Here is a 23976-nt window from a genome sequence, read left to right as displayed (position 1 = left end):
TCTTAGACCTTTACCATTTCCGTGAAATCAAATGGGGTGAAATGTCAGGCTACATGACAGGCAATCAACCAAGCCATCAGTGGGATGAACTGAAATGGGGTTTAATACTCTGTTCAAGATTATTACACTTATATAATATGTGTGTTGGGTGCTGGGTGCCCGCACTAGTTCAGACCAATGTCAGTTTTATAGTACTAGCCCACTGAGATACCATGCCGCAGTTTAACATGGATATCCCACTCTGACACAGTATACTGACTCTGAACGACCAGTCCTATCACTGTAATGTAGAGCGCCAGGCATCTTTCAGTGCTGTTGGTATAAAGCTCTTGCAGCAACCGCCCTATCCACTAGACCAGGAAGACAGTCACCAAGTCATTGACCTGGACCACACAATCCATTTAGATGCCTTTTAAAACAAGCATAGGCTACAGGGCACCAATTCCAATCCAGACAGCCCACAGGATGAATGTATGCTGTGATGTCCTCAGTCATCAGTGTTGCTGGAAGGAGTGTTTTTCATCACCAAATTGGGTAATTCTGAGACGTCTCAGTTGGCCGATAAAAATAATCAGGGCAATTTGGGATTCCAAACACTATAGGGAAATCCTGGCACATTAAAGGGACACAACTCTGCACAGCAAACATTGCAGTGGCTTGGACTGCTGGGCCACTGATGCTGTAACACTGTAACTATGTATATCCTTTGTGATTAGTTTTATTACACCATGAAACTTCATGTAGCACTACAATTCTATGCATTTAAATAAAATTGTAGCAATGAATGATATATGAGAATATGATCATACACATCATAAAAAATAATATACACTTTGACAGGTGGTGACGACATGCTATTAACTGAAATACACAACACGTGTGTAAACAATTCCATCAATCAGATTCATCTTTAAAATCTGTAATTCAATTGTATTCTGATATTTTATGAAGCACATATAATATTTTTTCGTCAAAATATACACTCTCCAGTATTCAGTTCTGGTCAGCGGATGCCATCATTTAAAACATCTGTTATATGAGCAACTAGGTTCTCTCCTCAAAGCAGTCTTAGTCTTAAGACGAATATGGAGAATCTCACTCGTATTTTAACATCAAACACAATCAAATCAAATTGTTGTATAACAACAAAGTTGAGAACTCTGAGACTTGCTGTGAAGTATAACTCTCTTATCAACCAATGTTGATATATTTGATGTCAATAGAAACAAGGGTGAGATTCTATTTATCATCCAAAATAACTTTCGAACTTTTTAGTTTGTAAACAGTGATAACCTTTGTATTGACCATGAAAGTAGAACTAACCATCTTCAGTGGCAGAGAGATTGTGATGTCATTGTAACCTATGACATCACAATGGTCTGCAAAGTATTGAGATGCAATATAGTTGTGATATCTCCTAGGAGACAGGTGGCCTCACTCAAGCAATATCGCCCATGGAACATAAAGGTCAGTGTCATCTTGTAGTCACACCTAAAACAAAACCTGCCCTGAGCTGAGGAGGCAAGAGGAGATGGCATTTACTGGCATTGGTCACCAGGTGTCTGAACTGGTGATGTACAAGCAGTGGTTGTATCATGACAGGGAGAGGCTTGCATGCGGATGAGGACACGCTGTATCTCCAACCCTGCCACGGCAGTCCAACTGATATTTCAATGCACAATGGAGAGAGTGAATAGGGTTTGACACCACTTTTAACAGTATTCCAGTTATATCATGGTCTAAATAGCACAATAGAAGAATAGTTCTGCTTATCAAGTCATTGTCACAGAACCAGCGTATAGCAAAGAGATGGAATCAGTCAGATATGACAAATACTGCTATTTCATTACAGTCATGCAGACAATCATGTAGATTTATATGTATCTACATAGTAAACATGACAGTATGCTGGCTCAATACTCATATGCTGGTCTGTCAGAGAGAGCATCTTCTTCACATACAAGAAGCAGCAAGCAGGCTGTGGTTGCTGAAACTCGATGCGTGAGTACGACTCAACACAGCTTTGTTGCTTGTAATGGCATGTCAGCTTGATGTTGGAGGGAAGTCTTGGGTCTTAGATGCCATCACTTTCGTGACACCCTAACACACACAAACCTAGAAGCAATCAGGATAAATCTGGGATTTGAACCCACACTCATATTTTTCTGTCAGATCAGTCACACAGTGGATTGAGCTCTGTAGACAGCTGGGACACCCATGCCCCATTCTGCTGCAGAAACTCAGTGGTTACAAACAGAACCTGGCACGATCATACATCTAGAGTATAATAGCACTGGAACTCAAATAGTCCACAAAATGTTTTGTCTTGAAATGCAGATGTATTCCTAATTCCGTCTTCAAAAACATCAGAATTATAATACTTTTATAAAATATTTGAAAGAAATTATATTACAAACTTAAATACAGTCCTGCCCTATGATACAGCTGGACACCACCAAACACCATTCCTGGCAGTTGACTAGCTCTTCCAGACCAAGGCCGACCAAGCACACTGACTCATCAGCTAGTAAACATCGTAACAGCTTTTTCAACATAATATCTACAATAATACAAGATAGCAGAGCCATATTTTATAGCAATTTAACCACAGAGCCCAAAGTTTGCGAAGAGTTCTAATTTTGTAAAATATAGCAATGTTAAGTTTCTCCAAGGTAAAAGGGCCCAGGTGAAACGAGGTCATACGACATGGGCAATATAGCACACTGATATCTGGAATTAAAACATTAGCACTTCTTCAGTCAGGATTGTTACACATCTGTAGCTGCAGGAAGCTGGTGACCTCAGCTGGCTTGATGACACCATCCAGGGTTGACGCTTGGCATCATGAAGGAAAGCCATGTTACCATGGTTACAAGGTCGGAAGCAATTATTTTGTAAATGACCGGAAATGTCTTCCGCCTCCACTGAAATCTCTTCGTCCCCGGAAACTGCCAGAAAACCTGAAACAGAATGAAACATTTGACTCTGTTGGTGATGCAGTATCTGAAGGTTATGTGAAGATCTTGATGCCATAAAAAAAATCATAATAGAGGCTACTGCAATTAATATCTCTCTTACTTGAAGCTATGATCAGAGGTTGTTGGAACACCTAAGGGACACAGTGAATCATTGTGCCGTGGGTCACTGGGTCAGATCAGTGTGTTATGAAACTTGACAACAACTGATGTCACAATCGTACATTAATAGTGTAATATCACTAGCACTTGAATACATCTCTTTGGGGGGTCTCAGAACAAAAGCATGAAACATAATGGCAATTCCAACCTAAACATCTTATTAGAAAACTAAAGAGCAAGCACCAAGTAGAGGCAAGCTTTTTGAATGAGTGAGACAATAATTAAAGATTACACACTGTTTTATCTGTGTGATACTTGATAAAGATATGTCATTTCCATGTCAAAGCCTTTTGATAGTATTGTTTGTTTGTTGTTTAATGCCTCACTCAGCAATATAACAGCACATAACTGCATCCTGTAAATAATCAACTTTGGACCAGACAATCTAGTGATTGATATTATCAGCAACAATCCATGCCATCAGGGTACAATGACACGCCTCCCCGTGAAGATCCAGGGTAGAATTGGTCTTCAGCAACCCATGCTTGCCGTAAAAGGCAACTATACTTGTCAAAAGAGGCGACTAATAGAATCGCGTGGTAAGGCTCAGTCACTTGGTTGATACATGTCATGGTATACCAATTGTGTAGATCAATGCTCATGTCAATCACTCGATTGTCTCGTCCAGACTCGATTATTTACAGACTGCCATCATGAAGCTGGAATATTGCTGAGTGTGGTATTAAACAACAAAACAAATATATGTTGACACGCAATGAACCTAGCCACCAAGCTTGACCACATGATTCATAAAGTCGTCCTGTATGGGGGGCGGTCAGGTAGCCTAGTGGTTAAAGCGTTAGCTCGTCACACCGAAGACTCAGGTTCGAGTCCCGACATGGGTACAATGTGTAAAGCCCATTTCTGGTGTCCCCCGCCGTGATATTGCTGGAATATTGCTAAAAGCGGCGTAAAACCATACTCACTCACTCGTCCTGTATGACCAGCACAGAATGCTGCAGACTTATTTGAATCCCCATGGGGTGAAAGTGTTGAAGAGTGGCATGCAGTCCCTACCTGGAATCATCCTTCCCTTTCCCAAGCCACTGGTTGCCTCCTCCTCCTCCTCGTCCCCCGCGTGGGGTGAAGCGTGAGTCCCGGCTCCCCCCGGTGTTGTTGCCCCCACCGCGGCGGTCAGTGGGGCTGGCTCGGTCACCATGCCTGTCAGGAGTCAGAGAGGAACAACATGAGATTAATCAGTTAACTTACAACATACTTTATATTACCTCCACGTCAGAATGATGAGATCTGATTGGTCCACATAAAACACTTTGTGACCCGCCTTGGAGGGGAATAAATCCCTTATACCTAGCCATGAGCAAGAATAAATCCTTTATCCCCCGCTTCCAATATAAAAACCACATGCTTTCTCCAAGTCATTGAAAGTCACATGACACAGCACAAGCTAACCTCCACTCAATCAAACAGCTGTTTTCTATCAATTTTGAGTTTGTTGTAAGTCATATTAAAATATGTCAGTAAGATAAATTCGTTGTGTATGTAGGAACTCAAGATGTTACTCATCAGAATTGACTGGCATATGTTAACCAATGGTACCAAGATTTATTTCATATTGTAAGTTGAACATTGTAAAACAACATGACAAATAGACAAAATTTGACCTTATATCAAGGTTACCAAAAGGTGATGTAATCAAGAACTGTCTTAGATATCATGCATACTAAGTTTCTTCAACTTTCATAGTACTATTCAATCACTAATACTCAAGTTATCTTGTACACAAACCTCTTGATGCCTAGTTCATACTGAGTGACCATGACCTTCAAGGCCATCCAATCATATGTCAGAGAATTCCCCCAAGATATATAGGAGGTATCTCAGGAAGGAAGTGTGTCATAAGCACGTGGCGGAGGAGCCCCAAATCAAGCAAATTAGGCAGCCTCCCATTTACAGGGGCTGCTCAGTTTCTTTAAAAGGGAGAGGGGGATCAATCCTCATGACATCCCACCTCCCCTCCTGATCCAACACTGGTTCAATAACATTTCCATCAGGCCATGGTTAGCTTATCTGCAACCATCTATCATAAATCTGATAACAAATTTTGTCAGCTCTTACAACAATCCCAGGGCAGCACAAGCTCGCGTCTCACTTACCCTCCTCTCTGGAAGGACCTGGGACTGGCAAAGTTGTACTTCTGTCTGCCCATGTAGGAACTGGTACCACCACGGGAGCTGCCAGCTGGAGACGACAAAACACACAGTCACTTGGCCAGCAAATACACAGAACGCAACACTCGACTTCCTACAATGACAGCTTTTGTCCACTACACCACAGATTTTTTAATCTCATGGCTGTTTTCTATCTGCTCATCCGCTTGAATACTGTGTCAAATACTTATGCTGAGAATTAAAGAATTAGTAACAACATGAATGATGCTTTCAGTCGTTTATTCAGGAGATTGAACCCTGACTGAGTGTTGTAAGACTGAGGACATTAGGTGGTTTATTATAGTCCGGTGTGTCATATGCTCAATTCAACTAGTGACTGAGTTGACTGGGGCCACCTTGAACAGTAATTGTCATATCATGACGTGTTTGCTTGATGTGGGAGAAAAGCCCAAAGTGATGCTCTAATGTTTACAACTTTGGTGAAATCCACAAGCATGATGTGGTTCTGACAAAACATAATCAGGGTGAACTGGGATTTGAACCCTTGATCATCGGGTTCTGGCGTGCCTGAGAGATACAACTGCAGAGAGAGTTTCAACGCCCCCAATACAAGTACGATGCCCATGACCCCTGTACCTCCATGTGCCTGGTCCCGTCTTGCATAGTTCCCAGGTGGAGTGAAGAAGCGCCCTCTGCTGGAGAATCCTCGACCTCCTCCACGATCCCCAAAGCCTCGGCCTCGACCTCTCATTTGTTCCTTCATGTCACAAAAACAAATTTTTTTACGAATGCTGACACTCTTAACAATGATGTCATCAGCCTTAGAGAGAGAGTAAGAGAGAGTGAGAGAGAGTGATCTTAATAGGTGATCCCTGATATGGTGTGAGCCCTTTTGAAGACCAATACCGTCATGCCATGACATATTAACTATAGTAATATGAATGAATCGCTTCTTCTTCTGAGTAGTGGGGCGAGGGAGGAAGGGAGAGTGAGTGAGTGAGTGAGTGAGTGAGTTTGGTTTTACACCACTTTTAGCAATATTCCAGCAATATCATGGCGGGGGACACCAGAAATGGGCTTCACACATTGTACCCATGTCGGGAAACGAACCCGGGTCTTCGGCGTGACGAGCGAACGCTTTAACCACTAGGCTACCCGACCGCCCCGAGGAAGGGAGAGAGAGAGAGAGATGACGAAAACATCACCACAATGACAGTACGTGTCCCTACCTTGTCATTTCGGCGTGGCGGTCCAGTGTGCATATGCTGGCCCTGGGGGTTGTTGTCAGGGTGACGCTGGTTCTTCTCCATCTTGATAAAGTCATCAACATGCATGGACGGAGGACGACTAGTGTTGGGTGGTCGAGACCGGAACGGGTCGGACCGGTTGGAGGCCATCATGCCGTGAGTTATGCCTCTTCCTCGCATTGGTGCAACTTAACATTCAAACAAAACCATACAAAATATTCTTCAGAAAGAAACATGCAGGGGAAGTGAATCAGATAATTTAAAAAAACAGATGAGAATTCAAATTAGTTTTTGTTGAGTTAACCAAGCATTACGTACCAAATGGTCTGTTTCCTCTCCTGCCACGATGGTTAATATTGATCACTTCCTGAGATCGGCGCCGGTCTCTGTCAGGAGAACAGTGAATAGTATTAGATTTTGGTTCACTCATGCTCATAGCAACTCTGAGCCGCGTTAGAAATTGGCACTAGTCCTGTCGTCCTTGCAAACTGCCCACTAGTTATGGTATCCTACGGACGATTAGAAAATTGCCATTTTTAAGGGTTTTGCTATATGTTATAACTCGTGGTCTAAAACTGTTAGTTTCTATCACTGCTCTGTGGAAATCTATGTCTTTTGTAACGTTTCCAAAGTACCCTTGTAGAGTGATTGAGGTGACTATTGTCTAAAGCTGCAATCCGCAGATACTGACGGCGCCACACTGAGAACAATACACAGGGTACAGGTTATATCAATCTTCAGTAACTAGGCCGGAGCCAGACTCAAGTCAAGTTGTGTTTGGTCGACTACACAAAGCTAAATTATTATATCTAAATATTTACATTAAATTCTGCTGAAGGTGATACAAAGAGACAAAAGTAGAGTGTGAGGTTGAGGCACACGCTGTAATATATACTACTCAAAAGACATTCAAGAACATTCGATTTTTTCAAATGACCATAGTCACTCCATCATGGCATGACAGATTAAGTCAAGTAATATGAAAGAATCGGGTGTTCTTAAACTTGTTTTGAGTAGTATATATCTGAGCAACTGGAGAGTGAAATTGCCCATGATGCACCACACAGCAGGGGCCCTGTCAGTGACCTGTCAACAACCGAGTGTTTGACACATGAAACAGGTGTGCGATAACATGAGCAACCATCAAAACAAGGTTTCAGGACACAACCAAACATAATCAGAGATAACTTCTAATCATTTCTTACGACAAATATGGGGGATGAACTATGTCCGAGGTAAGGGAGTAAGTGAGTTAGTTCAATGCAGCTTTGAACAGTATTCCAGTCATATCACATTGATACCAGCTTAGTGTGGGTGGAAAGCCCGAAATGATGCAGGTCAAAGATATTTACCACTTTGGTGAAACCAACGACATGGCTATGGTTCTGACAAACACAGCACATTGTGGTGCCCTAGACACCTGGGCCACCCATGCCCGGGGTACAGGGGCCTGTATATTGCACTGATACATGGCAGGAACAAAACATACACGAAGTGAGGATGTGACTATAATATAGTCTGAGTGAATGAGTTGCCATGTTTGAACATTATATATTTCCGCTTTTCCTCAATGAGACATTAATGGTCCTATTCATAGCAATACTCTATTTCGCCACTGATTGTTGGGGTAGCAAAATTCACGTCAATTAAATGTGATACAATATTTTCCCATTCTTTCCCATGATGCTATATTTTTCAAATATTAGCTGCGAAACAAATCTTGCAACACATTCACTGATCAAAACAACTCTTTGCTGGGAAACTACACTTTGCCATTTTTTGCTGCGATACTACACTTTGCCATTATTTGCTGCGATACTACACTTTGCCATGACTTGCTGCAATACTGTGAAGTGAATCAAGCACCTGAGTCTCCTAGGTTTAACAATGTCTTCAGCAGACGGCATAGAGTCTTTTCTCAGTTCTTGTTCCAGATCAAATTCCGGGAAATATTTTGAACACAGATCCTCCAAGTTGCAGCGTGCCAGTTCCGGCTCGGAGTCTGGTTCCTCCGTGATTGGATTAGCCAGCCAGTAGGTGGCGCTCAGTCTTTTATCATCACTATCACTGACAGTGAACACAGCTCGCTTGTTGAACAACACACTGAGAGGCTCCGGTGGGGACAGCTCCGGTTCCGTCAGATCTGTCAGAATACATTTTCCTAATGACATATCATATGAATGGGGAACATCAAGAAAATACTTGCATTAATCATGTTCATAGTATTTGTTTTGGGAGTCAACGTGATTTTATAAGCTGTCCAATCGAAAATAAAATGTTAATGAGGCTTGTGCTAATATCATGGAGACTTGGGGAAAAGTTCGTGTTATCGGGGGTTTGAGACAACATCCAGTTCGACACATCGAGGTTCAACTGCATGTGTTTTACAAGAAACAACGTATCAGAGCACGTTCTGTTCCAATGTGTTACATATTCTACTGGGAATACGTCAGATTTTGATTTGTCGTTTAATGCCGCGCTCAGCAATATTCCAGCCACATGACTGCAGCCTATTTACAATCAATTTGGACCAGACAACCAGTGAATGGCATCATGATCAACAATCCATGCTGTTGGGGTACGATGACACGCTATCAACCGAGCCTGACCACCCGATCCATAGTGCTGCTTAGTACCACAATCATAGGTTACTGGGGACCAATTCTTACTCAGAATCCCCACAGGGGGCAGGTTTTGAAGACTGAAAACTAAAAGGGTAGAAGCTGGGGTCACTGAAGGCTTTGATGTAAGATTGTCCGTAGCTACTGGACATTATGACCCATGGCCATGGAACAGATTCTAACTGCATTAGCTAATAAAGTGCTAAACATATAAAAATTAACAACAAACCAGAAAAGATATGTATATGTTGCCCTCAAACAATTTCAGCTATGTAGATACATGATGTTTGGTCATTAAAAAACAACACCTCACAAAAAGAAAGAGGTGATAAAAACTGTTCTCTCTATACACACTGGACACCATGACACTCACCTTTTCCTGGAGTGATGTCGGGGTCTCGGAGCATCTTGGTGAGGGATGTGATGCTCTCCAGCAGGCTCTCGAGGCTCTCCTCCTCCTTGGCAAACACCTGCAACACACCAGGAACATGATAATCAAAACATTTCCACAAGAACATATCTGAACTGTTGGTGATCATCTCAGAGATTCCTTTGGATTCCTAGCAAAGAGCCCTTTGCAGGCACATTGACAGAAAACTTGTTAGTTCGTTCAAAATAATTGAGTCTTGACCAAACAATGTTTGATAACATGAGTGCCATTCAACATTCAGTGACATCGGCATATGAACACACAACCAGATAACTCATCATGACTAGCTCTCTCTTTATAGTTGGCCCTGGATAGAGCATCTGTCCAGAGAGTGAAAGGCTGGTGGTTCTTTCCTAGGTCGTCAAACAATGCTAAAAGCCTGGCACTCTGCATTAAGAGGATAAAACAAAGGCTGGTTGGATCAGAGTCTGTATACTGTGTCTGAGTGGGGCATCCATGTTAAACTTTGGCGTGGTATCTCAGTGGGCCAGTACCATAACACCAGAATTAGTCTGGACTAGTACAAGCAGCCACACACAGCCACACACACACACACACACACACACACACAGTCATGCATGTTGCTATATTTATGCAATAATCTTGAAACTAACATTAAACCACATTTTACCTCGTATAGTTTACCCACAGGGTACAGAGGCCCTGTTCCACATAGTGATCGTACAGCTACGACTGTCGTAAGTCTATTTTAGAGTATCAGAGTTACGATCGTCTAAGCCCTGTTCACCCATCATCCCATGGAAGGCAAAACATGGAAGCAAAGATGCACAAACCTCCAGAAGCTTCTCCAGATCGTCCAGAGGGTGATCCTGGTCTGGTGTCCATGACAACAGTCCCCTCAGCTGCTGCTTGTTGATGATGTAGGAGCGTGCCACGCCCTCCTCCTCCTCCGGTGGGTCGAGCGACACAAGGAGACGCAGGAAGTCGAGACTGACGGAGAGAGTTGAGAGGCAGTCGGAGCTGTCCTTGCTGAAGGTGTTGTTCACCCTGGACAGCAGGCTGCTGAACACGGTCGTGTTCTTCTCCAGACATCTGTTGGGGAGATTACCACAGTTAGAAAGTATCCTTGGATATTAGGTTTGGATAACTTTTCACAACCCTTGCAAACTACTTTGTTATCATGGAAACAAAAAATAGTCTTTCACCATCAACCCTCATTTTGACACATAACCTTCAATTACAGTAGACTCCCTCAATTTCGAACCAATCTTTCCTTTCAGGTGAATTCAAGTTTTTGGTTCGTCCTTGTTATGTGCTACTGTCACGGGAAAGAATGGTGGAAATAAAGGATTTTTGAAAACTATCCGGGTTGGGAGTGGACTGTATTTTCTCTAGTAACATTTGCAGATACAACAAGTGCTAAATACAGGCTGAACTCGAACACATACTTGACAAGATTGTAGAAGCCATAGTCGTGGTCCGTGAGCATCACTAGTGTCCGGACGCAGGGAAGGATGGAGGCGTAGGCGTGGTCGGGGTTCCCCATGTGTTGGAGGAGAGCTGTTATCACAGTATTCAGCTTGTCCGTCTCCGGCAGTGAGTTGCTGATTATCTACAGGGTGAAATACAGACATAGTTCAAGTTTCACAATCAACCATTTGTCCACTTCCCTTGATGATTCTTATCTACAGCACTAGTTTGCATGCTGGTGAACATAAGAAAACCTTCTAAGGGACAAGGTGGGATAAGGATCCTAAATATGTCAGTGACACACCTTGGGTCAGAGACTTGCTCACGTTCAAATAGTAGGCTCTTCTCTTACAAATCTCTAAAATCATCAGTTTTGACACAAGTGAGTGAGTGAGTGAGTGAGTGAGTGAGGGAGGGAGGGAGGGAGGGAGGGAGAAAGCTTAACACCGTATAAACATTATTTCAGTCCTATCACAGTGTGTCCGTCATCTTGACAAGGGAGAAAAGTCTGTAGTGATGCAAGTCTTAGCTGTTACCACTTGGTGAAACCCATGAGCGAGGTATGGGGCTGACAACTCTAGAAATGTAATCAGTACAAACCTGGGACAATTACAGGTCTGGCATGCCCAAGGGACACAACTCCGTACAGGAAATTGTGGCACCTTAGAGGCAAGTTCTGAATCATCTGTGTATATAGATATTTCTTTATCACTGATGACCCATCTAAATCTCAACATAGCTCAAGTGTTTGCAGTGAGGAAGGACAAGCCTGTAACAAGTGAGTGGGCTTATTTAGCTTCTATCACTGTCCCAGCCAGTACAGAGAGGGAGTGAGTGTGTGAGTTTAACAGTTTTAACAGCATTCCATTTCCATCACGGCACGTCAGCTTAATGTGGGAGGAAAGCCCGAAGTGATGCAGGTCTCAGACGTGTACCACTTCGGTGAAACAGTACAGTGAGGGCGGCCAGGGACGGGCTTCACTGTACCATGTGGGGGACAGAACCTTGTGAGCGATGAGTGAATGCTTTAACCACTAGGCTACCCCACCACCCCAAGTCCAGATGACCACTGTGAGAGAAACACAGACCTGTTCGGTGAGAGCTGTGTCCGAGGAGACTAGAGATATTTCTGTGTCACAGAGACTCTGTAGGATTGACTGAAACAAAAAACACACACATTACACTGCAGTAGTGGGACGATACACCGATGCATTGGTGGATCATGATTTCTTACTTCTCGATCACAATCTCACATTAAGTAAAAAGTATCGATTCTTATTTTAACTGTATTCTTTAATAAATGTTACACTAAACACTAATTATTAGTGAAAATGAGTAGTGAAAACGTAAATATTTCCATCCATTGTGCCATACTTGACACTGCCAACTGTAAATCATCAGTGTGCCAGGTATTTGGCCATCCTGTCTATGAAAAGATGGCTTTTTTTTCTTTTCTTTATTTTTTTTTTGGGGGGGGGGGGGGGATTTTTTCATTTTATTCACCCATGGCTTGCTCAGATAACAGCACATGCTAGTATCATCACAGCCCTATTACACAAACACATCTTAGATATTGTTGAGTGACTATGGTTTTATACCATTATTCATGGAATAACACAAGCAGGACAAGAATGGGTTTCACACATTCTACCCATGTGGGAAATCAATATCCAGGTCTTTGGAAAAACAAGCCAATGTTTTAATGACAAGCATGATCAGGCTGCAACATGCGTTTGACGAAGAAATGGGATTTTGAAATTGACTGTACAGTTTGTTATTTGGTAACGGGATGCGAGTGAGTGTTGCATGCCAAGTAGCAATTTTCCAGCTGTGTCATGGCAACCTATCTTCGTCAGTAGGGCTGGGATGGGTAACTCAGGACTCGCGGCAGGTGGGTCCTGAGTAGGACCCGTGTACCCACAGTGCTACCCGGACCCCTGGTAAGTCACGTGATATATAGTGTTCAATGACAAAAACTTGCTATAACTGAGTGGTTACACTACAAGTCGCTAATGTTTGCATTTCTTTCTGACGATGCACACATTCCTTTTTACTTGTATATGTTTGAGTAAAGACGAAGCTGTAGTCAAATTCAGTGTACGCAGGATCTCATCATTTGATACATATGTATCTAATAGTTTTTGCTAGGGCTGAGGTAAAACAATTCCCAATCGGACACTTTGTTCCCAGCTCTTGAGACCTTCAGTGGGTACCCGGGTAGGGTGGGGTAAGAGGGGGTCGGGTACCCAGGTACCCAGGTAGTATATGTGGACTCGTCCCAACCCTACTGGTCAGGCAAACCAGTGGTTATCATGAGCAATGACCTTGGCACAAATAAAGCTAGGTGACACACCATGCAATCAGTCAGCTCTCACACACAGAAGGGTACTGGGGACAGACACTGGGGGCAGACTTACCACCACGTTCTCCTGTGCCTGTATGTGAGGGGGTCTGTCCGAGACCTCGTTCAGCAGATTGAGCATGAAGGGCACGATAGTGGTATACTTCTCATCCTCGGGACAGCTGGAGAAACATGAGAGAGATGTGTTAGAAATGCACATGATGTTATCTGTGTCATTCAGCAGCACGTGAGTGAGTTTAATACCACTTTAAACAGTATTCCAGTTATATCACGGCGTGTCAGCTTGATGTAGGAGGAAAGTCTGAAGTAATGCATGACATAGACGCTTACCACTTTGGTGAAACCCATAATCCAAAACAAGAAACGAACAAGTCGTACCTTCCCCTAATGAGCTGCAACATGGCCATCTTGATGGTGGGCTGGGACAGGAGGTAGCCCAGCAGGCTGAGGGACTTTGTCACCTGTCCGGCCCTGATGAAGGGATATATGTCCTCCTTCACCGCTGGCTCCTTCTCTCCTTCCTTGTCCTCCCCATTCTCTCCCTCCGGAAGAATCCTGCAGTGCTCAATGATGATGTCGAGCAGACACCTACAGCCAAACACAGCATGAGTGAGTGAATAAATATTTAATGCTGTATCAGCACTATCTCAGTCATACAGCGATGGGAAACACAACATGACTACTCCAGCACTGTTAATTATTTCCATGATGTGGTTTTCCTAACTAGGGAGGCAGGGATCATAGCAAGGAGGCAGCGATCATAGCAAGGGAGGCAGGGATCATAGCAAGGGAGGCAGGGATCATAACAAAGAAGGCAGGGATCATAGCAAGGAGGCAGCGATCATAGCAAGGGAGGCAGGGATCATAGCAAGGGAGGCAGGGATCATAGCAAGGGAGGCAGAGATCATAGCAAGGAGGCAGGGATCATAGCAAGGAGGCAGGGATCATAGCAAGGGAGGCAGGCATCATAGCAAGGAGGCAGAGATCGTAACTAGGGAGGTAGGGATCATAGCAAGGGAGGCAGAGATCATAGCAAGGAGGCAGGGATCATACCACGGGAGGCAGAGATCATAGCAAGGGAGGCAGGGATCATAGCAAGGGAGGCAGGGATCATAGCAAGGGAGGCAGGGATCATAGCAAGGAGGCAGGGATCATAGCAAGGGAGGCAGGGATCATAGCCAGGGAGGCAGAGATCATAGCAAGGAGGCAGGGATCATAGCAAGGAGGCAGGGATCATAGCAAGGGAGGCAGGGATCATAGCAAGGAGGCAGAGATCGTAACTAGGGAGGTAGGGATCATAGCAAGGGAGGCAGAGATCATAGCAAGGAGGCAGGGATCATAGAAAGGGAGGCAGAGATCATAGCAAGGGAGGCAGGGATCATAGCAAGGGAGGCAGGGATCATAGCAAGGAGGCAGGGATCATAGCAAGGAGGCAGGGATCATAGCAAGGAGGCAGGGATCATAGCAAGGGAGGCAGGCATCATAGCAAGGGAGGCAGGGATCATAGCAAGGGAGGCAGGGATCATAGCAAGGAGGCAGGGATCATAGCAAGGAGGCAGGGATCATAGCAAGGGAGGCAGGGATCATAGCAAGGGAGGCAGAGATCATAGCAAGGGAGGCAGGGATCATAGCAAGGGAGGCAGGGATCATAGCAAGGGAGGCAGGGATTATAGCAAGGAGGCAGGGATCATAGCAAGGAGGCAGGGATCATAGCAAGGAGGCAGGGATCATAGCAAGGGAGGCAGGCATCATAGCAAGGAGGCAGAGATCGTAACTAGGGAGGTAGGGATCATAGCAAGGGAGGCAGAGATCATAGCAAGGGAGGCAGGGATCATAGCAAGGGAGGCAGGGATCATAGCAAGGGAGGCAGAGATCATAGCAAGGGAGGCAGGGATCATAGCAAGGGAGGCAGGGATCATAGCAAGGGAGGCAGGGATTATAGCAAGGGAGGCAGAGATCATAGCAAGGGAGGCAGAGATCATAGCAAGGGAGGCAGGGATCATAGAAAGGGAGGCAGGGATCATAGCAAGGGAGGCAGGGATCATAGCCAGGGAGGCAGAGATCATAGCAAGGGAGGCAGAGATCGTAACTAGGGAGGTAGGGATCATAGCAAGGGAGGCAGAGATCATAGCAAGGGAGGCAGAGATCATAGCAAGGGAGGCAGGGATTATAGCAAGGGAGGCAGGGATCATAGCAAGGGAGGCAGAGATCGTAACTAGGGAGGTAGGGATCATAGCAAGGGAGGCAGGGATCATAGCAAGGGAGGCAGAGATCATAGCAAGGGAGGCAGGGATTAATAGCAAGGGAGGCAGGGATCATAGCAAGGGAGGCAGGGATCATAGCAAGGGAGGCAGAGATCGTAACTAGGGAGGTAGGGATCATAGCAAGGGAGGCAGGGATCATAGCAAGGGAGGCAGAGATGATAGCAAGGGAGGCAGGGATTATAGCAAGGGAGGCAGAGATCGTAACTAGGGAGGTAGGGATCATAGCAAGGGAGGCAGGGATCATAGCAAGGGAGGCAGAGATCATAGCAAGGGAGGCAGAGATCGTAACTAGGGTGGTAGGGATCATAGCAAGGGAGGCAGGGATCATAGCAAGGGAGGCAGGGATCATAGCAAGGGAGGCAGGGATCATAGCAAGGGAGGCAGGGATCATAGCAAGGGAGGTAGGGATCATAGCAAGGGAGGCAGAGATCATAGCAAGGGAGGCAGGGATCATAGCAAGGGAGGCAGGGATCATAGCAAGGGAGGCAGGGATCATAGCAAGGGAGGCAGAGATCATAGCACGGGAGGCAGAGATCATAGCAAGGGAGGCAGGGATCATAGAAAGGGAGGCAGGGATCATAGCAAGGGAGGCAGGGATCATAGCAAGGGAGGCAGAGATCATAGCAAGGGAGGCAGGGATCATAGCAAGGGAGGCAGAGATCATAGCAAGGGAGGCAGAGATCATAGCAAGGGAGGCAGGGATCATAGAAAGGGAGGCAGGGATCATAGCAAGGGAGGCAGGGATCATAGCAAGGAGGCAGAGATCGTAACTAGGGAGGTAGGGATCATAGCAAGGGAGGCAGAGATCATAGCAAGGAGGCAGGGATCATAGCAAGGGAGGCAGAAATCATAGCAAGGGAGGCAGGGATCATAGCAAGGGAGGCAGAGATCATAGCAAGGGAGGCAATGATCATAGCAAGGAGGCAGGGATCATAGCAAGGGAGGCAGAAATCATAGCAAGGGAGGCAGAGATCATAGCAAGGGAGGCAGGGATCATAGCAAGGAGGCAGGGATCATAGCAAGGGAGGCAGGCATCATAGCAAGGAGGCAGAGATCGTAACTAGGGAGGCAGAGATCATAGCAAGGAGGCAGGGATCATAGCAAGGGAGGCAGGGATCATAGCAAGGGAGGCAGGGATCATAGCAAGGGAGGCAGGGATCATAGCAAGGGAGGCAGGGATCATAGCAAGGGAGGCAGGGATCATAGCAAGGGAGGCAGGGATTATAGCAAGGAGGCAGGGATCATAGCAAGGGAGGCAGGGATCATAGCAAGGGAGGCAGGGATTATAGCAAGGAGGCAGGGATCATAGCAAGGGAGGCAGGGATCATAGCAAGGGAGGCAGGGATCATAGCAAGGGAGGCAGGGATTATAGCAAGGAGGCAGGGATCATAGCAAGGGAGGCAGGGATTATAGCAAGGGAGGCAGGGATCATAGCAAGGGAGGCAGGGATCATAGCAAGGGAGGCAGGCATCATAGCAAGGGAGGTAGGGATCATAGCAAGGGAGGCAGAATTCATAGCAAGGAGGCAGGGATCATAGCAAGGGAGGCAGGGATCATAGCAAGGGAGGCAGCGATCATAGCAAGGGAGGCAGGGATCATAGCAAGGGAGGCAGGGATAATAGCAAGGAGGCAGAGATCCTAAATAGGGTGGCAGAGATCCTAAATAGGGTGGCAGAGATCCTAACTAGGGAGGCAGAGATCCTAACTAGGGAGGCAGATATAGTAACTAGGAAGGCAGAGATCCTAACCAGGTAGGTGGTGATCCTAATTACGGAGGTAGGGATCATGACTAAGGAGGCAGGGATCCTTCATCTGTAGACTCTTGTGTAGTTCTCACCTTGTGATCATGATGGCGGAGGGGGAGGCGAGGTCTGACAGCTGCCAACACACACGACACAACATCTGCTGGAGAGGCTGGCAGCTGGAGCCTGCAATACAAGTCAGTGTTAGGTGCAGAGAAATGGAGGGAAGTAACAAGCCACCAATTCTGATATGTAATACGAATCGGGGCAGGAAAACCTGATGAGAGAGGAGGGACTCACCTGAACAGGCCTTGATGAGGTCACAGATGAGAAGAGAGACTCACCTGAACAGGCCTTGATGAGGTCACTGATGAGAGAGGAGAGACATGCCTGAACAGGCCCTGATGAGGTCACTGATGACAAGACAGACTCACCTGAACAGGCCTGATGAGGTCATTGATGAGAAGACAGACTCACCTGAACAGGCCTTGATGAGGTCAATGTTGAGACAGGAGAGACTCACCTGAACAGGCCCTGATGAGGTCACTGATGAGAAGACAGACTCACCTGAACAGGCCCTGATGAGGTCACTGATGAGAGAGGAGAGACTCACCTGAACAGGCCTGATGAGGTCACTGATGAGAAGACAGACTCACCTGAACAGGCCTTGATGAGGTCATTGATGAGAGAGGAGAGACTTACCTGAACAGGCACTGATGAGGTCATTGATGAGAGAGGAGAGACTTACCTGAACAGGCACTGATGAGGTCACTGATGAGAAGAGAGACTCACCTTAACAGGCCCTGATGAGGTCACTGATGAGAAGAGAGACTCACCTGAACAGGCCTTGATGAGGTCATTGATGAGAGAGGAGAGACTCACCTGAACAGGCCCCAATGAGATCACTGATGAGAGTGAGTGAGTGAGTTTGGTTTTACGCCGCTTTTAGCAATATTCCAGCAATATCACGGCAGGCTCACTGATGAGAAGAGAGACTCACCTGAACAGGCCCTGATGAGGTCACTGATGAGAAGACAGACTCACCTGAACAGGCCTTGATGAGGTCATTGATGAGAGAGGAGAGACTCACCTGAACAGGCCCCGATGAGGTCAGTGATGAGAGAGGAGAGACTCACCTGAACAGGCACTGATGAGGTCACTGATGAGAGAGGAGAGACTCACCTGAACAGGCCCTGATGAGAGAGGAGAGACTCACCTGAACAGGCACTGATGAGGTCACTGATGAGAGAGGAGAGACTCACCTGAACAGGCCCTGATGAGGTCACTGATGAGAAGACAGACTCACCTGAACAGGCCCTGATGAGGTCACTGATGAGAAGACAGACTCACCTGAACAGGCCTGATGAGGTCACTGATGAGAAGACAGACTCACCTGAACAGGCCTTGATGAGGTCATTGATGAGAGAGGAGAGACTCACCTGAACAGGCCCCGATGAGGTCAGTGATGAGAGAGGAGAGACTCACCTGAACAGGCCCCAATGAGGTCACTGATGAGAGAGGAGAGACTCACCTGAACAGGCCCTGATGAGAGAGGAGAGACTCACCTGAACAGGCACTGATGAGGTCACTGATGAGAGAGGAGAGACTCACCTGAACAGGCACTGATGAGGTCATTGATGAGAGAGGAGAGACTCACCTGAGCAGGCCCTGATGAGGTCACTGATGAGAGAGGAGAGACTCACCTGAACAGGCCCTGATGAGGTCACTGATGAGAGGAGAGACACGCCTGAACAGGCCCTGATGAGGTCACTGATGAGAGAGGAGAGACTCACCTGAACAGGCACTGATGAGGTCACTGATGAAAGAGGAGAGACTCACCTGAACAGGCCCTGATGAGGTCACTGATGAGAAAGGAGAGACTCACCTGAACAGGCACTGATGAGGTCCTTGATGAGAGGGGAGAGACTCACCTGAACAGGCCCTGATGAGGTCACTGGTGAAAGAGGAGAGACTCACCTGAACAGGCCCTGATGAGGTCACTGATGAGAGAGGAGAGACTCACCTGAACAGGCCCTGATGAGGTCCTTGATGAGAGAGGAGAGACTCACCTGAACAGGCCCTGATGAGGTCACTGATGAGAGAGGAGAGACTCACCTGAACAGGCCCTGATGAGGTCACTGACGAGAGAGGAGAGGGGATGGAGGTGGGCACTCCACAACTTGCGGGTCATCACGACCTGACTTATTTCCGGGCTATCCAATGGCTGATTGGGAAAATAGGAAAGAGATAATAATAATTTCTTATTTCTTTTTGAAAGGTAGCTAGCTTTGTGGGAGCGGAGCATTAAGTGTAGAACTGAGTTTATTGTATTGTGGCAGACATTTGCATCTGGAAAATCTATGAATTGTGTTTTATGAATTGATTGACTTCAAAGAATATTGAGCCAAAGCAACCCTTAACAGGCAATGCAAAGTCACCTCTTTCGTCTGAAGAGGCAGTGGTAGGGGAAGTAACTCCGACATCATGATGAGTCCACTGAGATAAGTGTAGGGTAATTTCTTGGCATACTTCAACAGGTCTGTCAACATCATTGTCCACAAGCTCTGTGCTAGTCCTACAACACATACAAGGCATCATGGTAAGTGAATGCTACTTGACACTGTCTTCACACAGTGGGTTGAAACGTATTACAGAAAAATTCAGAAAATCATAAACCTAAAAATACCATTTTAAGTGAGTGAGTATGGTTTTACACCACTTTTAGCAATATTCCAGCAATATCGCGGCGGAGGACACCAGAAATGGGCATCACACATTGTACCCATGTCAGGAATCGACCCCGGGCCTTAGGCGTGACACGCGAACGCTTTAACCATTAGGCTACCCCCGCGCCCCCAATACCATGTTGAGGTTTTGTCTCATTTACAGAATAAAACTCCAGGGGTGAACCAACTGATCTAATGCATCATGGTTGTCCATCATAGCATTCTTTACTTTACCTTCTCTAAAGCCCTAACTACCTCCCAGTGATCTATCAATTGTTCAGCTTGTTTGTCTTCTTGAATGATTCAAGGATGTCCAATAAATATTGTCTATAATGAAGGACTGTTTTGTTATCATTAAACTATCTTAATACTATTGCATTGATAGTCACAGCTAGTGTTAGCTTTCAAGGTGTTTCTGTATTTTATGAGTGGAATAATTCAGACCACAGCCTCCACTGAAATAATGTCGAGAGTTCTTCAGCTGCGCACATTAGTGAGTGAGTGAGTGAGGTTTTACTTCGCTTTTAGCAATATTCCAGCAATATCATGGCGGGGGACACCAGAAATGGGCTTCACACATTGTACCCATGTCGGTTATCGAACCCGGGTCTTCGGCGTGACGAGCGAAGGCTTTAACCACTAGGCTACCCGACCGCCCCGCTGCGCACATTAAAACGGCTGTTTGGCAGTACAGCTCGCAGGGCCCGATCTACAGGGCAATCTTAGCACTACGACTGCTGCAAGTCTATGTGTAGTAGAGGAGTTCCATAATAAGTCTTGCAACAGACAAGCAAGACCAACCTTCTTCTGTGGCAGCGTCCTGGTTGAGAGCTGGCTGGGTGTAGGCTAGGATCGCATCCACAATGTCCTTCTGGATCTGCAAATTAGATACACATTCTGATTCTCACAGTGAACAATCCACCATTAACTTCAACTCCAAAATACAACAAAACTCAAATTGTATCATCCAGTTGAAATATTGTTGACCCTTATGTTGACAACATTCAACCATGGAGGATCCATGAAAGTGATTTCTCAATCAGAGGTATCAAATCACAATAACATACCTCTGATTCAATGCCATGGTATGATCATAAAATACAAAGAGGCACTTTGATACAACTTTTGATTTTGCTTCTTCCCATTATCTGAATTGCATTAGAGGAAAGTATTATATTCTGTACTTTTAATGAGACAGAAAGAAAGCAGCCGTACCTCAAACATGATACAAAATATGAAAAAAAATAGTCTGTGTACTGAAGCACATGTTCCTTTCAATACATAGGTAAACATTTCCAAATATGGGACGCTGGCAAGCAGAGATTACACATGCTCATGAACTGTCAATCATGCATGTCAAGAGACATGTTCATTTCATATGCTAGCTAGCCAAAGTGAGTTGGGTTTACACCGCTTTGAACAGTATTTCAGTTATATCACAGCATGTCAGCTCCATATGGGTGCAACACCTGACGTGGTGCAGATCTTAGATGTGAAACCTAGCACAGGTTTGGTGCCGACAAACCTAGAAACATGGTCAGGGCGAACTGGGATTCGAAACACATGATCATAAGTTTCTGTTATGCCTTAGGGAGCAAACAAAATATTTTTATTATTTCTTATTCAAAAGGTGTATGGATCACTTTAAAAAATATTCAAAACAGAATAGGTTCAACTCCTATGGGTTTATACTCCACAAGGACGGGAATGTTCCATGACTTCTCTCTGATTTCTCCAGGGTTTGTACACCTGTTTCCCATCACCGAAGATTTATTAGCAGATCTCCATACCACGTCATAATTACAAAACTAGTTCCTGCTTTAAAAACTGCAATCTCCCACTATTGTGATAACATAGTCATCATCATACTAAATGTTCCACATGTTTCACGGTCCAGCCAGGCTACATACCCTGATGGCTGTTGCCATAGTATTTGGAGTTGAAAACAATTAGAAAATTCACCAACAAAAACCATCCTCAAGTTTTGAGACATACCCTCGCCCACCCCATAAGAGAACACTCATTAGTTAGAGTACTCACTGTATATGGTTTGTGAGTGAGTGAGTGAGTTAGGTTTAACGCCACTTTTAAATGGAAAACTTGCAGGCCTTGCATTTAGTTCTTGCCCCCCCATAAAAGATTTTTATCGGACATGAAGCTTGAGAACTGCTCCCTAAGCAGCGTGGATAGGCCCTGCCCCTTTATGGTCTGAAGGACTGGAATATCATTATGATGTAGTTAACCTTTAGTGTTTAGAGTAAATAGAAACTCGTGATTGTACCTTTGCAATCTCTTGACTGTGCATAACACTGATGGGTACTGAACACAACACTGTATGGAGCTCAAACAGGGATGGGAGGGCTGTCAAGTCCTTGAACTGCAAACACAAAAACACATCACATATTATGGCCGACAAGACGTATTGAAGAACAGGGAGACATAAGATGAAGGATTGTCCAGGAACTGGATTGAGTGAACAAATGACAAAGATAACATCAGTTTGACAATGATTGATGAATGAAGAGATGAGGCATTAGATGGGAATAAAAACACTTGTCAAGGGGGTGGGGGGTGTTGATGGGGACTGAGTGAGGATTTTTATGTCACAATTAGCAATATTCCAGCAACATCATGGCGGGGGAAACCAGAAATGAGCTTCACACATTGTACCCATGTCGGGAAACAAACCGGGTTCTTTGGCATGATGAGCAAGCTCTTTAACCACTAGGCCACCCAACCGCCCCAGGGGGCCACCAGAAATTGGCATCACACATTGTTCACATATGTCAAATCAAACCAGGCCTTCGGTGCAAACACCTAGCCCACCAAACTACCCACATGGGGACAGCTAGGAAGCAGCCATGACCCACCTCTGCTCCCCTGCCCTCTATAACGAAGGCGATGGTCCTCTTCACAATAGACAGTGACGGCTGGATGATGGCCAAGTACCGAGACATCTGATCATTGCTCAGTTGGATGCCTTTCTGCCAGCGGCGCAGCAGGCTCTCACTGAGCTTCTGTGTGTAAAGGCAGGGTATGAGTGAAAAATACAGCAAGCTGGTCTGTTGACGCCGATAATCTTTGTGATAAAATGAAAACACTGTATTGGCTGTATTATGCCATAATCCCTACCCTTAACCAACTTCAAGACCAATCTGTAAGTAATATTTCCAAGCATCCCTTACTAAGACCGAAAAGTTACATGACAATCCATATTTTCTTATAAAAAAAGGTCTTAGTTTCATAAACGTTTGAACAAAGTTTGTTGACTACAACTCTTGTCTCTGAAAACAAATTTAATTATTTGTGTATGGTTTTAATCATGTTAATAAAATCTCCACTTTGTCAATATTCTAAGGTGCTTATTATGGCAAATACGGTAATGGGATTCTTAATTTCGTTATTTATCATGTTTCAGGGATGTGAGCAGGTTTTCCTGAAAAAGAGGTTTTCGATCATATTTTTAGGAGTGTTTTTTTTAAAAATCTTTGATTATATCTTTACGCGGAAGATGATTTTTCCCGAGGACTACTGTTTTAAAAAACGCGATTTTCCGCGTTTCCGCGGAGATTTCACATCCCTGATGTTTATCAATGTTCCTTATTTGTTTGTATAAAGTCCTTAAAATACTGCCAAAAGGTCATATTTCTAATTTTCACAGATAAAAATAAACACAAGAAAGGGATTTTGGAGTTGGCCAATAGAGTTGACTGTTGAATTACAACATGCCCTTGAATGGATGACTGGATTAGTTCCTGAAGGTAAACATAGCATCCTCCCGATGGCCCAGTGCGACGTACCTGTAGAAAGTTGAGGAAGATGGGAAAGCACTCCTCGCTATACAGCTCCACGAGGGCGTACATGTACTTCATCTCACTCTGAGAATC

General features: G+C 45.1%; 1 protein-coding gene across 1 annotated transcript in view; it reads right to left on the bottom strand.

The window, feature by feature from the left end:
* Positions 1 to 705: 705 nt before the first annotated feature.
* LOC124150190 (protein virilizer homolog) overlaps positions 706 to 23976 on the bottom strand; it is a 45274-nt gene continuing 22003 nt past the window's right edge. Inside the window, exons 22-41 of the mRNA XM_048397395.1 lie at positions 23890 to 23975; positions 22960 to 23106; positions 22371 to 22466; positions 20891 to 20966; positions 19802 to 19938; positions 19479 to 19587; positions 17459 to 17549; positions 13736 to 13945; positions 13413 to 13518; positions 12084 to 12152; positions 10974 to 11137; positions 10359 to 10617; positions 9508 to 9604; positions 8380 to 8656; positions 6832 to 6899; positions 6496 to 6701; positions 5903 to 6023; positions 5252 to 5336; positions 4155 to 4298; positions 706 to 2960 (exon numbers count right to left, since the gene is read on the bottom strand). Of these exons, the coding sequence (XP_048253352.1) occupies positions 2888 to 2960; positions 4155 to 4298; positions 5252 to 5336; positions 5903 to 6023; positions 6496 to 6701; positions 6832 to 6899; positions 8380 to 8656; positions 9508 to 9604; positions 10359 to 10617; positions 10974 to 11137; positions 12084 to 12152; positions 13413 to 13518; positions 13736 to 13945; positions 17459 to 17549; positions 19479 to 19587; positions 19802 to 19938; positions 20891 to 20966; positions 22371 to 22466; positions 22960 to 23106; positions 23890 to 23975 (2621 nt within the window). The 3' untranslated portion in view covers positions 706 to 2887. The remainder of the gene's footprint in view (positions 2961 to 4154; positions 4299 to 5251; positions 5337 to 5902; positions 6024 to 6495; positions 6702 to 6831; positions 6900 to 8379; positions 8657 to 9507; positions 9605 to 10358; positions 10618 to 10973; positions 11138 to 12083; positions 12153 to 13412; positions 13519 to 13735; positions 13946 to 17458; positions 17550 to 19478; positions 19588 to 19801; positions 19939 to 20890; positions 20967 to 22370; positions 22467 to 22959; positions 23107 to 23889; position 23976) is intronic.

The sequence above is a fragment of the Haliotis rufescens genome, unplaced genomic scaffold (assembly GCF_023055435.1).
Source record: "Haliotis rufescens isolate VD_foot unplaced genomic scaffold, xgHalRufe1.0.p SCAF_17, whole genome shotgun sequence".
Classification (NCBI taxonomy): domain Eukaryota; kingdom Metazoa; phylum Mollusca; class Gastropoda; order Lepetellida; family Haliotidae; genus Haliotis; species Haliotis rufescens.
The sequence above is the reverse complement of the archived record's forward strand: the minus strand, read 5'-3'. Positions and strand labels throughout refer to the sequence as shown.